General features: G+C 37.4%; 2 protein-coding genes across 3 annotated transcripts in view; one reads left to right on the top strand and one right to left on the bottom strand.

Moving 5' to 3' along the window:
* Positions 1–6,968, top strand: part of LOC129268104 (hemicentin-1-like) — a 26,505-nt gene extending 19,537 nt beyond the window's left edge. The window contains exons 10-14 of one of the 2 annotated variants that reach the window (XM_054905689.2): positions 90–362; positions 1,699–1,782; positions 2,374–2,533; positions 3,229–3,393; positions 4,821–6,968. In XM_054905689.2, the coding sequence (XP_054761664.2) occupies positions 90–362; positions 1,699–1,782; positions 2,374–2,533; positions 3,229–3,393; positions 4,821–5,019 (881 nt within the window). In that variant the 3' untranslated portion in view covers positions 5,020–6,968. The remainder of the gene's footprint in view (positions 1–89; positions 363–1,698; positions 1,783–2,373; positions 2,534–3,228; positions 3,394–4,820) is intronic. The other variant, XM_054905690.2, reaches the window with a different exon arrangement.
* Positions 6,219–16,773, bottom strand: LOC135155540 (histamine N-methyltransferase B-like). Its single transcript, XM_064104951.1, has 3 exons — positions 16,492–16,773; positions 9,006–9,329; positions 6,219–8,153 (listed from the first exon to the last, which is right to left on the bottom strand). Exons 1-3 carry the CDS (start codon positions 16,679–16,681, stop codon positions 7,807–7,809), a joined length of 861 nt encoding a protein of 286 aa, XP_063961021.1. The 5' UTR covers positions 16,682–16,773; the 3' UTR covers positions 6,219–7,806.

Genomic DNA, 16,773 nt, shown 5'->3' with positions numbered 1-16,773 from the left:
ATCAGTTATGAAGATGAAATTTTCCATCTCCATTTCTATTTCCACTTCCCATTTTCATCTCTCCTTCCCGGACCACACCCCAAACTCAGAACCAACACTCGAAATGGAAACCGCTATCAGCGACACCAACGTCATCATTGGCGACGATCTCGTCCTGACCTGCGAGGCTCACGGCGAACCTGAGCCTAGTTTGACCTGGTACCGTAACGGCCTTCCCATCAACGACACCCTTCAGAGTTTCTCCATCCAGGAAAACTCCATCATCATCCCCATCCTCACCACCAAAATGGGCGGTTCCTACAAGTGTATCTATGACAACGGCGTTCTGACGGCGTCGTCGTCGGCGATGGTGGAAATTCTAGGTTAGTTGATGACGTCATGCCTTATAGTCACGCCAATGAAATCACTCCAAACGACTGATGACATGACATTTGAAAAAAAGTTATAGATATGATCGTTTCGGTCACTAGCGTACCTACGGGGGGCAGATGGGGCAGACTGCCCCCCTGACGAGTCACAACCCATGCAAGGGACATATCCCTGCCCCCCCCCCCTGACGAGTCTTGATGACCCTTTTTTTTTTCTTTTTTTTTTTTGCTTGTCAAATTTTTTGGCGGACGAATTTGCCCCCCCCCCCTGTGGAAAATCCTAGGTACGCCACTGGTTTCGGTCCTTTTTGTTAGTGATGACTTCAACAAATAAAGCGCGACTGAATAAAAGCAGTTAATATGGAAAGCTGCTAACGCCATAACTCCTCATCTAGATTCTAGAACGCATATCCTACTACATCAGTCTCAACTTTTGATTTGATGTTACTTCATGCTCTTGTTTGTACCATTAAAATAGACCAATGAATGTGCTCCTCTTCTACGTAACGAATCCTGACGTTGCTGGCTTTCCATGGTAAATGAATAATTGTAACTTAATTGGAACTGCGCTCGGGCTGTGTTGATTCATGTCCCTTTACTTTACTAGGTATCTGAATCATGCATTTTCGATATAGTTATCATGGTTACTAGTATTTTAAAACGTCATCAAAAATCATCCAAGTTCATTGCACCCATGCCATTAAGTTCATTGCGGTATCATTTCTTGATTTTGTAAAGCCATGCGTCTTTCTTCATATAATTACTGGGTGTTTTTAATGACTTTAAATTGTGTTTAAAAAAAGGCTGAAATGTATTGTTCTGTCTGCATTTTTATGTTTTTCCATCTTTCACTAACGTTTTTTGTTTTTGTTTTTTGCATGAACATGGTCGATAAGATTTGGTTTAATTCAAATTATTTCATTGTGACCGGCAAAGCAGTAAATTTGTCAGGGGTCCTATAATATTGACTGCGAACTTACAACATATTCGAGAAGGGTCAAACGCAGGTCCCAAATAAATTACTTGTGTAGCCATAATAAATGAAAGCAGATGATTTCTGTTAAATTTTTGTCTTATAGCAGAAAGCTCTATCTTTCTTTTATCTCTCTCTCTCTCTCTTCTCTCACCTTCTATCTTTTCCTTCTTCTCTATCTCTACCTCTCTTCTCTAGCTGTCTTTCAATTTCCATGCGAAAAGTTTAAAACTTAAAACTTAATCTTTAGAAATATGGAGTTTTTGCCTTTTTGTCAAGTCATCTCATGGCAATAAATGGTGGTTTGGATAATTAAAAAAAACTAATTTTCATCCATTCGCTCATTTTCCATCGCAGAGCCTACTGCTCACACTCCTGCCACATCAATGCCGCCCCCTCTGTCCAACTCAACAACAGCCACCCCACCGCCATCACGCACAAGTAAGCATGTCTTTAAAGGTACATGTGCAGCAGTTACTCCAGCGAAAGCAATCCTAACCGATTTAAAGCGTTCATGCTATCGATAATGGTATCGGTTTATTGGGGATGGTTTCGGTGCTGTTACTGCTATACCAGCATGTAATTTAAATTAGAGCCAGCTTTTCAAAAAGGAAAAAAATGCTGCATTTGTATTTTGTATGATTTTGCTCCAATTGCTCTTGGCATTGCAAGTTTAAAATGTGGACGTTTTTTAATGATCGATTTATATTGCATTAACTGTCGAAGGAAGAAGAAGAGGAAGAAGAAGGAGGAGGAGATGAAGGAGAAAAAAAGGAAGAAGGGGGAAATGAGAAAATACAAAAAATGTAAAATGAAGAGGAAACTTGATACCGAGTAATGAAAATAGAGAAAAAAATGAAATTAACAAAAAGAATATATTATTGCTTAACATTTTGTTTTCTACTGTAAAGACTCACGATGCATGCTCAAAAACGCTTAGTTTGATGCAATGATTTAGATTTAGAAATCATTGATTCGTATTTCTCCATTGCATTGATGATACAATTATTCCATGTTTAATTTTTTTTTAAGATGATATTTCGGACCCTGATTTGTCAGAACTTGGAACTGCCCCATCACCTCTAATGGAGCTTAAACTACGTCGTTATGACGTCACAGATACGGGAATACCCGACCTGTTCCGTGGATGGGCCGATGTCCAGGGGCAGGGCGCCGCCAACGATTATTGCAGGTAAACACATTGAATAACGTAAATTGAGTACCGGCATTCTATAAAGGCTTTCTTTTATATTAGTTCAACCATATGATCAGTGTACGAATTTCTAGCCCTATTTACACGTCCGACAAGTGGAATTGTTATATCTAAAAAAAGGTCCTTGATGCTTATTGGCTGGAAAGTAGTATTACTATGGTAACTGTCAGATAAGTCATTTCACTAAACGCTCCCAGGACCATCTCAGGTAGATGTGTACATGTTAGAATATTTATAATATCATTAAATCTCAATTAATTTAAGGTTATAGATTTCAATGATTTCGATGGTGCTATAATTATTTTCAAATCATCATATATGTTATAAAATTATATTTTGATATCATTCCAATTTTTATATCATTGTTATAATTATCACGTTATTATCAATTCATCATAATTATTGTTAATGTAATTATTATTATTATTATTCAAATTGTTATATCATCATAATAAGTGGGTTGTTAGTTTTATCATCATCATTATTAGTGTTATGATTATGAATATTTATATTATTATTATCCTTTTCATTGTCATGTTGTCATTAGTAGTATTATTAATACCATCATTACTAATACAATTACAATTGTGTTATTATCATTATTGTTATTATCATTATTATAATTGTTATTATTATCATCATCATTATCATCATTATTATCATTACGATCGTAGAGTGATCGAGCCTGAGGAGGGTCAATACCAGCTCTCCTGTGTCCTGGCCGGAAGTGAAGGAGAGGTCAAAGGTAACTACACGACCCGCTTAGGTTTCGATGTTGGAGAAAGAAATACATGGTATATGAAGGATGAAGATGGTGATGGACGAGACGATTATTGCAGGTAGGCTTTGTCAAGTGGTTTTAGATTAATAGATTTGAAATCATAAAATGCATATAACTTCTGCCGTTCAAAATTCCCCTAACTTACCAGCTATTGTCCCACTTACTCAATGTATAACATGATAAGAAATTAGATGTTTATTGACTTTTTGGTACACGAGTTGAGAAATTAGGCAATATTCACCTACTTGTGTCTACATTACGGCTACATTTGAATGCTTCAGAAAAATACGGCAAAACATCAGAGACAAGTATATATACTCAATTCTTAAACCCGTCTCACACTATGCGCTCCGATGCGATGCGATTTTTCAAGAAATCGCATTTTGCATTAAATATGAAAGCTCCAAGAAATAAAATTATCTTATTTAAAGTTTGGCATATTGTTAGGAAAAGTACAATCATAATTTTACTTTGCGGCAAGCCCTATGGTCGAAGTAAAGCCCAATCGGCTTCAAGTCGCAGCCGATGATGACATCATTACGATTCGGAATTGAATTTGTTTTTATTCATTCAGGGAGATTCTAACTGGGCTGAATTTCGATATCAGTAGTCCTACCACTATTCTGAACTCTGATCCGAAATATTTTTTTGTTGGAATATCCATATCAAATGTTATCACAATAGGATCGCAACGAATCGCATAGTGCATGTGAGACGGGCTTTACACGATTAATTGGATTCAGCATGAAATGATATAACGAGGAAATGTACGGTATATCTGCAGAAAGGTATCCTTTTCAATTAAAACTATGTATATGTCGTTGAATTTATGAATTATAATAAGTATTTGTTTCTGTTTGAATTATGTGTATGGCTCAAAGGAAACCCTAAAATATTTCTCAAACGTACGTTGTTTTGTAATTCATTTCTAATAAAAAATAATGCTTCATTTCAAGGGACTGCCAAAAGGAAACAATTTATGAGCATTCTATCTATTAGGAAGATACATTATAGGCCTACTTAATCAACTCTGATATGCTAAATAACGGTTTAACATGTTTAATATAATATTGACATTGAACAAGGAAAGGGTACATATTAGAGATATAAAAGCTTAATAATAAAAATGTGTGGACTATATATGTCATCATTAGTAACATTCATATTGTAGTTGTGATAGGAAAACACATTTTTCAAAATAAGTAAGGAGATGAATAAGGGAAACATTTATCCTCCACCCCCCCCCCCCCCCCGAGGAGGACATTCAGTGCAAACAACCAAGTCTACACCCAATATGTATTTGCATTTGGGTGTTTCCACCTGTTACCCCACTTCTACCAGGATGTGTCCATCTGTTACCCTCTCTACCAGGATGTAAGCGCCTTTTACCCCTCTTTTACCAGGGTATTCTACTTATTACCCCTCTTCTACCATGATGTGTATTCATGAGTGAAATAAAAATCATGAATCCATTCCTTTTCTTAGATGCATGAGAGAAGCGGGTCAAGGAAGGTGGGTCTATTGCACCAAAGCGGGGACGAATGGTTTCTATGGCAACCCTGACGCCGAGGAGTTTGAAACCAACGAGGTAACATTCCGAGCCCCTGGACCGGAAGATGAGTTGAGAAAATGCAGAAAGAGAAGAGTGGATCCATTCTTTGGCCTACCGGAGACGGTGGAATAAAGGGAATTGCCCCTCTGGAATCCAGAGTAATAGACTCTTATGCTATAGGGTGTGTCCACTTATTACCCGTCTTCTACCAGGATGTGAGCGCCTATTACCCATCTTCTACCAGAATGTGTCAAGCTTTTACCCCTCTTCTAACGGAATGTATCCACCTATTTTCCGTCCTGTACCAGGATGTGAGTGCATGTACCCTTCTTCTACCAGGGTGTGTCCCCTTATTACCCCTCTTTTTCCAGGAGGTCAGCACCTGTTACCTCCTTCTATCAGGGTTTGATCACCTATTACCCCTCTTTTTACCAGGATGAGCATCTGTTACCCTCCATTCTACCACGATTTTAGTGCCTGTCACTCCTCTTATACCAGGTAAACGTCCATCTATTACCCACCCTCTCCCACGTTATGGTCACGTGTTACCCCTCTTTCTCCTGTTCTGGTAGAGTAGGAATGTTTTGCTGATACTCCTGTTAGTCAAAGTATCTGTCTGTAAACGGACAAAGACTGATCTTGTGCCTCTTTTGGAAAACCGATACCCCGCATGCAGTAAATAATATGTGATCTTTCTGAATTTGGACAAGAGGCCTGCAATTATTCTTCATCTCCTTTACACCTTTGTTATGTTTATTTCATAATGACACTGTTGGGTGACAGAAATATCAGACAAAATAGCTATTATAGCAGAGGTGAGGCATATCATTTGTCTTTTGAAAATAACATGTTTCTAGATACGAAATATTTAGACTTTTCAGAGTCGCTGACGATTCTAGCACAATAAGCATGAGCAAGAGTTGTGAACTGAAAATACGACTCTTTTTTTGTCATTTGGAGACAGGACTTGAATATTAATATAGTTACGGGATTACAAGAATGGGTATGATATTAAACTACCATCATACTTTACACAGAGGCCCGATTCTACGTCCTTTATATTATGTGTTATGAATTCTGACGTGAATGTTCGATATGACTGAAGATGATTACACAAGACTGACTAAAGACTGACTAACTTAGACGTAAAATGCTTCCTAGGTAATTGGTTACCAGCTTGGTGTTTACCAGCAAAACGCTGTCCTGCCGAGTTCCTAAGGGAGTTACCAGAAACAGAAAGTGTAAATATTTGTTAGAATGAGAGGAAAATGGATGTCAGATATCTAGTAACTTTAGTTCATATTCTTTTGAGAAATAAACAAATAAATGCGTTCTCATTTTAATGGTTGTTTAATCTTGTAAATCACATTGAATGATTTGACGATAACAAGATTGTGATCAAAGTCTTCCAAATTTGTAATTCTATTTGAATTATACCAATAAGTAAGATTTCTAGCTCACAGCGTATATTAAAGGACAATTCCAATAAGCTTTTTATGAAGGAGGAATATTGGCATAAAACTGAACCCCAACCCCCCCCCCCCCCCTCTTTCCCCACTATAGAGCACTTATATTTATAACCATTCTCGTTTTCTGGAGAGGGAAGATATTCTTTCGTAATCGAAAAACTGTTTTGTTAGAAACTTTTAAACACATCATATTTCCTGATAAAAACATGAATATGATAGCGAACCTAAATAAAAAAAATGATACGATAGCGACTCCTGATATACCATATGGAATGGATGCAAATCACTAATTCTATACTTGTTCTGCCAATACCAAACGTTAACAAATAATGACGCAATGCAAATATATTTGTATATGATAACTAATTGAGAAGGTTTCTGTTATTATTTAATTCTTACATACCATTGTACATTTTATGTTGTCTCATTTTCACTATCCGAAAATTTATAGAGATTGTGCTTTGAATTTGTTTTTTAGAACACGTAAGCAGCCTTCATTTGAGCATACAATAAGAATGTTACCTGTAAATATATTTGTCGTAGAAACTTTCTTATCCGTTATCGTTGTTGTACAGTATTGTTTTTATTAAAATATCTTCGATATACCTCAAAGTAACAGCATGTGTTTTATTCACGAGTTTATCATATTATACTATCATAAATGTGAATAGCCAGTTATGTGCACACTTATAAATAAATGTAAAATTTTGCACCATTTCAATTGCAATTCTGGGAGTTCCTTTGTGAGTGCAATTCTGCACCCTATGGTGCTTTTTAAAAATTTGCACCTTTTGGACGCATAAATATTTGCAAACCAAGAAGTCCAAATCGCACATTTAGGGTGCACACTGGCAATTTTGCATCTTTACCACTTATACGGTGCAAAATTACATTCAATGAGGAGCTATAAGCGTTGCGTTTAGTGTGCAAACATGAACTTCTTTATTAGTCTACAGATTTTGGCCAAATATTCACTGTATTGTTTCTTTTGTTGTGTCTTTTGTGTTTGTGTGTGTGTTTTTTTTTATACTAAAACCAACGTTTGCATAGGGACCACCCCCCTTTAAGGTATACTGTTTGTATCGAAATCGGAATGTGTGTCAACAAATTATCATCATTGCTATTGCCCTTTCACGTCTTAGTAAGAAAGTTCTGCATGGACCCTATTTAAAGAATAATAATGTTATTTGTAATATCTATGTTAAAAGGAGTGGTAATTTCATGTTGTCAGTTTGGGAAGGGGGTACCAAAGTTCACCGCCTAAAATTTTGCGGAAAGATAATGGAGAAAGACCAACGGTGGCATCAAAATCGACTCTTGACCGATGAAGCGTTTAAAGACATGATTAGAATATAGAAATTTGATCCTGTTCGTGAATCATATTATGTCCCAATGCTAACAACTATCATCACGATCTAGAAATGAATGATGATTTTGCTGAAACTATTATTCAGAGTGGTTTCTGTATCACGATAGCATCCCAATCGTTGGTGAACACGATCGCACCGTCTTCTTTTTTCTCCGAGCACTGGTCAGAGATCATAAAATCCTTCACCTCCTTGTGATGTTCGGGTGACACCGTGCCCCGGAAGTTAGAGGTCTGGGTCAGATAATCCAGCAGGTAGGTTCCCTCCTCGGATCCTTCATCGAAGCAGTGAGCGATGTCGAGGTTGTTGACATGATGGTGTTCTTCGAAGGCGATGTCGAGTGATGATAAGATTTGCTTCAAGAAGTCCGAGGAGTCGTACCTCTGCGCAGGCGGGTAACGATTCCATAACTTCCAACTGGCATTTGTTGCTGCAACCAAAAATAAAAACAGGTTTTCATCAATGTCCTGATGAAAAAAAAACAACTACAACAGTGAACATCAAAACAATACATGCAAATCAAATCATGCTTAAAGAAATAACAATATCGAGGCAATGCTATCGTCGGGTAAAGATATTCGAGGGACTCTGAGCCATCCCACCTCTACGTGACGATGAGCTAACGGAAGCATTTTGGGTGATGATCTATATTTTCAGTCCCACACATTCATTTCTAGATCGTGATTATGATAGTTGATAGCATTGGGACATGATATGATCCATATGATTCACGAACATGATCAAATTTCTATATTCTAATCATTCCTTTAAACGCTTCATCGGTCAAGAGTCGATTTTGATGCCACCGTTGGTCTTTCTCCATTATCTTTCCGCAAAATTTTTGTTCAGCTCGCTCACTTACACAATGTCAACTATTCCGCTATGATTTCTAGAAACACATTTTAGGCGGTGAACTTTGGTACCCCCTTCCCAAACTTTCAACATGAAATTACCATAGATATTACAAAAAACATTATTATTACCATAGATATTACAAATAACATTATTCTTTAAATAGGGTCCATGCAGAACTTTCTTACTAAGACGTGAAAGGGCAGGGGTTAGGTTTATTTTCTAATAAGAGTTAAAATGGAGCGATTAAATGATCTAACACCCCCCCCCCCCTTAAGATCTCGGTACGCAGATAGCGACGAAAATTCTCACGGTGGTAGACTTATTACGTAATTTATGATTGCATATATGAATCGTTAACAAATTCATTGAAAATTATTCCATATGAATTAATGATGCTAATGTATTCATGAAATCTGACAATACTTACTAGATGAAATCATAGTTATCAAAAAGATTCCACCTGGCTCCAAGCGACGGTACAGAACCTGTACCGTGTCTTTCATATCATCAACATAGTAAAGAGATTGGACTGCGTTGATGAAGTGGTATTTAGGCGGGGGCTTGCCCTCACTGATTAGAAACTTATCGATGCCCACTTCATGGAAGTCAAACTCGATGCCTCCTAGGAAGCCATTGACCTCGACGAGTAAGCGGTAGAGATCCAGTTGTTTATTGCCGGGATCAACGATGACATTACGGACAGAAGGAAAACGGGATTTGATGCTTGTTGCCATTTTACTGTCCATCTCCCCTGTATAGCACACGAAGAACAAAATCATTAATCACCGAATTTTATTTCGGGAAATTGAACCTGACGATCACCTGGGCCCCATCTAATAAAGAGTTACGATCGGTCCCATCACTGGCGTAAATCCCAGGGGGATGGGGGGATATATCCCCCCCCCCCCCACTTTTCGAGGAGGGGGGGATGGCCTGTACAAACATCCCCCCACTTTTTACGAAAGAAATGAAAAAAAAATCACAAGAGATAATTGTTTTATTGGTGAAAATTCTTCCAAAAATACCGCTTAACAAATAAAATAATATTATTGAATCATAAAATGCAAATAAAGAGCCAGTTCACCATTTCCAAACGAAATACTTCCAATTCATCAATGTTGGGGTCTTTGGGAAGGGATTAAGATGGAATGTCAAAAAATTGTGAATGTAATCTCTAATAAACCATTAAACCATCATGGGGTAAAAAAAAGATAATAATATTGGAGGGGTATTTGCCATATGGACATACAGTGGCGTAACTACGGGGGACATGGGGGGCACATCCCCCCCATCGGCTGACCAAAAAAAAGACGGGGAAAGGGGGAAAAGGAGAAGAGGGAGAAAGGAAGAGAAACGTAGTGGGAAAGAAGAAAATATTATTCATTATAATGTTATATTATATTATAATTATGTTAAGTTACATTACATAAGAAACATTTTTATCATAACTTTATGAAACATAATTTGCCCAGGGCCTACGTCTCAATTGTTCCTGGTGCTCGCATTGTCTGTTTAACGAGATATATAATCCTGTTGTACCAAAACATCCCGTTTTCAAGTCAATATAAACCAAATATATTTCCTAGCACTTGAGTTATCATTGTTTTATGTAGTGACATATGTTTTTTTTTCATGACTCAAAAGTGATTGCCCCATGTGAAGGTCTTCGTATATATGAACCATTTCCTGTCCGTGATTACGTTCGCATTTTTCATGGATTGGTGAGATATGTCTACTCTTCATGAATTCCTAAAATCAGTCCTTAAAATGTCCCTTCTTCTGATCTGAATATAAAAAATTTTCAGCTCGCGCTTTGCGCTCGCATCATTTGGTTAATGAAATACGTATGGTCCTGGTTAATTCCTACAAAGAAAACTTAGAATGCCCCACTTCAGGTCTGAATTATCTAAGTTTTCAGCTCGCGCTTCGCGCTCGCATTGTTAAGCGAGACAGATACCTATCATGATTACACAAATTTGATTATAATGTCCCTTTTTAGGTGTGAATAAAAAAAAAATTCAGCTCGCGCTTCGCGCTCGCATTATTTGATGAGTGAGATACATATCCGTTTAATGACATTGTCCTTAAAATGTCTCTATTAGGTCACTCACTCAGTCATTCAAAAATTTTGCTGGTGCCCCCCCCCCCCCCCCAAATTGCCGTGACCCACGGTACGCCACTGTGGACATATCAATGACAATTCCTTGCATATCTAAAAACATGATTGCAAAAAAATGCCAAAATATTTCAGTCATCCCCCCACCCATCAACACGGATTTACGCCAGTGGGTCCGATCAATCTCAAGTATATAGAAATCCATCAATGTCATAATTTTTCTTTAGGAAATTTGCTCAATGTCCTTTGAAAACATAAAGAAGCATACTGAATTATCCAGAAAACAGTGAACATGGTGAATGTATGAATATATACGTCATTTCTAGAAAATATTTGGAACAAACTTGTATTTTAGATGTAGACGTTGCGATTGATCGGACCAATCGCAACTCTTTGTAAGACGGTCTCCAGGACTTTATACAAGGATGATCAAGATAAGGAGTGGGTTCTTTGTCAAACCTACGGTGTCTTAAAAAAAGCAAGCCCAGAAGTGCGAACCTGTTTATCAGTCCCTCCTCCCACGCGAAGCGCGATAGCTATCGAAAATATCAATATCGACGAGCTTAGATTGCAGCTGCTTAATGCACCACATTTTATGTCTATTTAATGCTTCTCCGGCCACACAGCCGTAACGGTTGCGCGAATTGCGATTGAAGCAGAAAGGCAAGTACTGATAACTTCAAAAAGGTCAAAGGAAATGATTTAAAATCAATCTCATTTTATACTTACAGTTTATAGATTTATTCACATCGATGACATCGATAAATGTACTCCATACTTTCCAATGTCAAGATCGCTACGTCCTTAGAAAGTGCGATTGATTTTGTGAATGCGTGTTGCTTCCTATGTCAACGACCGACTACATCTTTGGACTACATCTACGGACCGCATGCGTAGCCCTTTGAGCTTGCGCCGCGCCACGTCCCGGGGGGGGGGGCCACTTCCATTGAGGAGTGGATACCATGCGCGACCATGGGGTCTCGAAAAGCACCCTGGCTAAACACGCATTTTCCATATTCTGAAAATGCACCCCTTTACAAGTATTGGCGTGTAAAACCCTACCCTTAACAAGCATTGGAAACAAAACGATACTCGCTAGAGGGTATTCATTTGTCTCGCAATCTACTATGGTCAACAAGGAAATTCGTGATCACTCTCTCAAAAAGTGTTCACTAGCTTTCTAAGAAATTCGTGATCACTCTCGCAAAAAAACGATACTCTTTTCAAATATTCCCTGAATTGGACCCTTAAACAAGTACAGCGATATTTCAATCGGTCGTCGGTTTTACCTTTACCTACATCATTGGGTTTAGTACAGCCCCACCTCCCCACATCTCGCGCAAATCGTACTCTAAACACGTAGTGTTGACTCTTGGGGCAAAAAGTACACGGCCTTTATAAAACATTGTAGTCTTAAGTTTTTGTACCCTCGCAAATTTGACCCTAAACATGTAGATTTCCTAGCGAAAATAGAAACCCTTTTTTCATTATTTTAGTGTTTTTGACACCCTTATTACGTTACGTACGTAACGTGCCCTATCTTGAAAAAGACATCCTTTTTACGTGTTTTTTGGGGTCGCGCATGGTATCCACTCGTCAATGTAAGTGCCCCCCCCCCCTACTAAATCCAAAGATTGTTCCGACTTTATTTGGAAGCCTCGGAAGAAAACTTCCGAGGCTTCCAAATAATGGGCAACGGTATTCATGAGACGGGGTCCCCAACTTATATAATTTGCATGTTTGTTTGTTTTGTTTTCAGATACTCACTGAAACTATAACTCTCATAGGACTTCTGTTGATGATGTTTATACTAATAACATCCGATCAAGATTCGTTTATCACTGTCAATTATTGCTATGTTCATTTGTATTGTTCTATACTCACCTATAAAATAACGACTGTGCCCATCACGAGCGGGAGACATATTTTTAGTCATTCATAATACTTTGATATTACGATTTTGTTCTTATTATAATTAATTGCGATTTAAAATAATTTGAAAGTAAAGATTAATTGACAGGAAAGCAGATTTCTATTTTTAAATAATGCACTATGTAGGCCTACAAATACAGCGTGTATGAAAGAGAGGAAGAGGGGGGGGGGTTGTAGCTAGGATGGTCGAAGGGAGAGAGCGAAAGGGGAGGAGGGGTCGTGGCGTGGATAATGACAAGGGGATGTTGAGATCGTACGTGTGTGTGGGATTGGTGAAGAAGTCAATATTCGAACGAATGCATATTTATAGACATGTTTATACTACTACTGATGATGACGGCTGAATAATCTTTCTTTACATGTATATTTTGGCGAATTAAAATTTTAAAAATATTTTCTTGCACCATGAGTGGAAAGATCGAGGTACGTGATTCAATAAATTGCATCAGTTTTTTAGTTACAGAAATTCACGAACAGATTATCAAAAAAAAAAAAAAAAGAGTCAGAAAGATCTTCTTAATTGTATAGCCCCCATTCAGCTTAAACAACATGAAGAATAGTTGAGGTCACGAAACCAGCTGATTCGCATTCAAACAACAGGTTAACAGGTCACGCACATGGCACACATTCCAAGGGCGGGAATTCGGGGAAACCCGTTTTCAAGCACAATGATTGGCTCAACCCAGAAAGTTAATACTAATTTGATCACGTGCCATCGGCTTTGGGGCGTCTCGTTCACATTCCAACTCATTTCATAAATATCATCCACTCGCAGTAATTAGGGTAACGAAGTTGTAAAGATAACTCTATATAAAACACAATTCCGATATAAAACATATAAAGACGTAAGTGAAATTGAAAAATTCATCCAACGATATTCAATTTATACTAGCAACTCATGTGGGCGTGAACAAACGAAATACATGATATCCTCTAAAACGTTCACACATATCAACTTCAATGCTTCGTACTTGAAATGCAGGGGCCGCGGAAAGGTCTTGAAAGTGGATGGGGGGGGGGGCTGGCCATGCAAAAAACACAATCAGGTGGTCCATTTTATGTTTCTGTACACGGTTTTGGAAAAAAAAAAAGTGGGGGGAGGGGCTGAAGCCCACCCAGCCCCTTGTTTCCGCGGCCCCTGAAATAAATATCTGTGAATGAATTGTCAATTCCACTTTGTTGCATGTGTACTTCTTTCGAAATCTATTGAATCACGTACCCCTCCCGACCAAGGGTTGATTTTCCAATCGCCATAAAGATTATGCTGCCACAATCACAGTAGACACATCCATAAATGAATATTAATTTCATTCGCTCCGAACATTGACTTCTTTTCACCAATCCCCACAAAGTCACAAACATCCCATCATTTTCATTTACATTGCCCACGACCACCACCCATTATTCTCTTTCTCCTTTACACAAATTAATTTCAAATAATATTTTATTTTAAATCGTAGTTGTTAAAGGGATGGTCCGGGCTGAAAATATTTATATCTTAATACATAGAGTAAAATTCACTGAGCAAAATGCCGAAAATTTCATCAAAATCAGATAACAAATAATGAAGTTATTGGAGTTTAAAGTTTAGCAATATTTTGTGAAAACAGTCGTCATGAATATTCATTAGGTGGGCTGATGATGTCACATCTCCACTTTCCGTTTTCTTATGTTACTACATAAAATCAGATTTTTTTCATTATTTCATACTTGTGTGAATAATATGTCTCCCTTATAATGAAATAGGTTGCAGCAATAAATATCTAATGCACTAAATCAGTTGACAATCCAATTTTTCTAGTTCTTTGAGGAAAAAAATTAAATAAACCTATTTTCATATAATAAAATACAAAAGAACAAGTGGAGATGTAATATCATCAGCCCACCTAATGAATATTCATGACGACTGTTTTCACAAAATATTGCTAAACTTTAAAATTCAATAACTTTGTTATTTGTTATCCAATTTTGATGAAATTTTCGGCATTTTGCTCAGTGAATTCTACCCTATTTATTAAGCTATACATACTTTCAGCCCGGACCATCCCTTTAAGCAATTGTACAACAAATTCATGAAGCATTCACTGACATCACTGTGATGACTAAAAACATTTCTCAGGACCGTGACGGGTGCGTTCATTATTTAATTGGCAGGCAAAGAGTAATAAAGAACAATACAAATGAAAATACACTGTACGTATAACTAACATTAAAAAATGAGTCAAAATATGATAAAAAGTGTGAATAATATTAATGAAGATTATTACTTATGAAAATTATAACAGATTCAATGATTATCTGAAGAAAAAAATATTCAAATTAAATCAGTTTTGGATCCCATCTAATTTTGGAAGACTCGGATCCCCGCGGATCAAGGATTTTGATGCCATGTGCGATTTGTATTCTGTATGTGGCCGTGGCGAGCGCGGTGACACAGAACTTGGTAGACACACCGTCGCGAAATTAATCAACACTTTCAAAAGATCGATGTAGAGATCAAGACTTTGGAAATTATGGAGTAAAATCGGAATATAAATGTGAATAAATCATTTTGCTGTAAGTAAATGAGTTGGACATTATATCAATCCATTCCTGTGGCTTTGTCATTATTAACGTGATCTTTTAATAATTTTCTCAATTCGCTCTACGGCAGTGTCATCAGAAATGCATTCAATGAATTCATGTAAATGTAGCTACATAAGGCTTGGGGGCCTGGGACGAGATGAAACTAAATTTCGATCGAATTTTTATATTATTTTTGATACACTTTACTTTTGACAAAATAAGTGACAATATCAACTGAAATTCATAACATCTAAATTACATTGCTCAACCCAGTAACCCACGGTACCCCTCTCTCCTCACTTTATTTTTGAGAGTATTTACTACCATTTTGAAGACGTAAATAATGTGAGCAATGCGATACGCAAATGCGAGGTAAACATCTTCGCGCTTCCTACATAATAAAGAGAAAGAGTCGAGGTCGTATCGTATAAAGCATAGTAACGAGTCAAAGAAATCCCGGGAAGAAATCGTGGACGAAATAATCGACAAGTTTATTTTAGGATCTGAAAGGCAGATTGTTTTTTTTTTATATATATTATTCAGTTTTTGTGTAGATCTAGGCCTGTTTTACAATTGTCGGCCACGGTTGTCGGGGAAGTTCACGGTTGGCGGATTTGCCCTGAAAATTTTCAGGGTTGTCGGCGCCCGCCAACCGTGACGCGTGGTAGCGATAAAGGTTGCGTATATATATAATATATATATGTCTGTTGAACTGAATTGAATTGAAAAACTTTATTGTCCATAAAGGAATTTCTCTTTTTCACTGGTTTACACGTAAAATATACAAAGGTACACGCAAGAACATACTATAAATTGGGATGATTTGCAGTGGATCTGCATAGGCCCTATTGACAAACCGAGGACGTCCTCGGTGCCCTGTGTGTTCTCGACCCAAATGCGAAGTTTGCATGTACCTTTTTCCCGCAATAGTTAAGTGCACAGACACTTCATTGCACCTTTACTTATAATTCAGTCGGAAACGGGCCTTTCTACAGTAATTATGATAATAAGTATACATTTCATACATAGCGCATTTTCATAAGATGTAAAGCGCATTGAACTAAATGGATAAATACAGTTATTGCTGTGTGCTAAACCCATTAAGTATGATGTAAAGAGATTTACATTATATAGATCCGATAGTTTGTAGTACAACACGTCAATATTATTATAAGTTATATTCTATATATCTTATGTTGTTACTTGTTATGTTTCAAAGTAAACAGTAAGATCTGAATTAAGATATTTTAATGAATAGATAAATAGAAAATAATAGGCTACTGATACTTTTTTTTCTTACCCGAGCCACTGCCAACTCCGAGTACGTTAATTTTGGTGTCCACCGAAAAACTCTCCGTCAACTTATCCAATACCAGTTTTGGAAACACGTCTTCCACCCATTGTTCAAACTCTGCAAACTTGTTACATGCTTTGGCATAAATCTGAAAAGTCTTCGAGTAGTAATCCGCACTAAGTTTAGTTTTCTCCATGTTGATGTAATGATGCCTGTGCACATCTAGTTTGTGTGGGTTTTGCTGCGTAGTGCGGTGAGCCCGGAAGTGAGCACAAATACTTTTTTATA

Source organism: Lytechinus pictus, chromosome 9 (assembly GCF_037042905.1).
Source record: "Lytechinus pictus isolate F3 Inbred chromosome 9, Lp3.0, whole genome shotgun sequence".
NCBI lineage: Eukaryota > Metazoa > Echinodermata > Echinoidea > Temnopleuroida > Toxopneustidae > Lytechinus > Lytechinus pictus.
Note: the sequence above shows the minus strand (reverse complement) of the source record. Positions and strands in the feature narration are given on the sequence as shown.

Excerpts from the sequence above, each read along its gene's own strand:
- LOC135155540 (XM_064104951.1), bottom strand. The coding sequence starts at position 16,681 with ATGGAGAAAACTAAACTTAGTGCGGATTACTACTCGAAGACTTTTCAG. Across the intron at positions 9,330-16,491 it reads CGGAGTTGGCAGTGGCTCGG|GGGAGATGGACAGTAAAATG; the intron begins GTAAGAAAAAAA and ends TGTGCTATACAG. Across the intron at positions 8,154-9,005 it reads GATAACTATGATTTCATCTA|CAACAAATGCCAGTTGGAAG; the intron begins GTAAGTATTGTC and ends TTTTGGTTGCAG.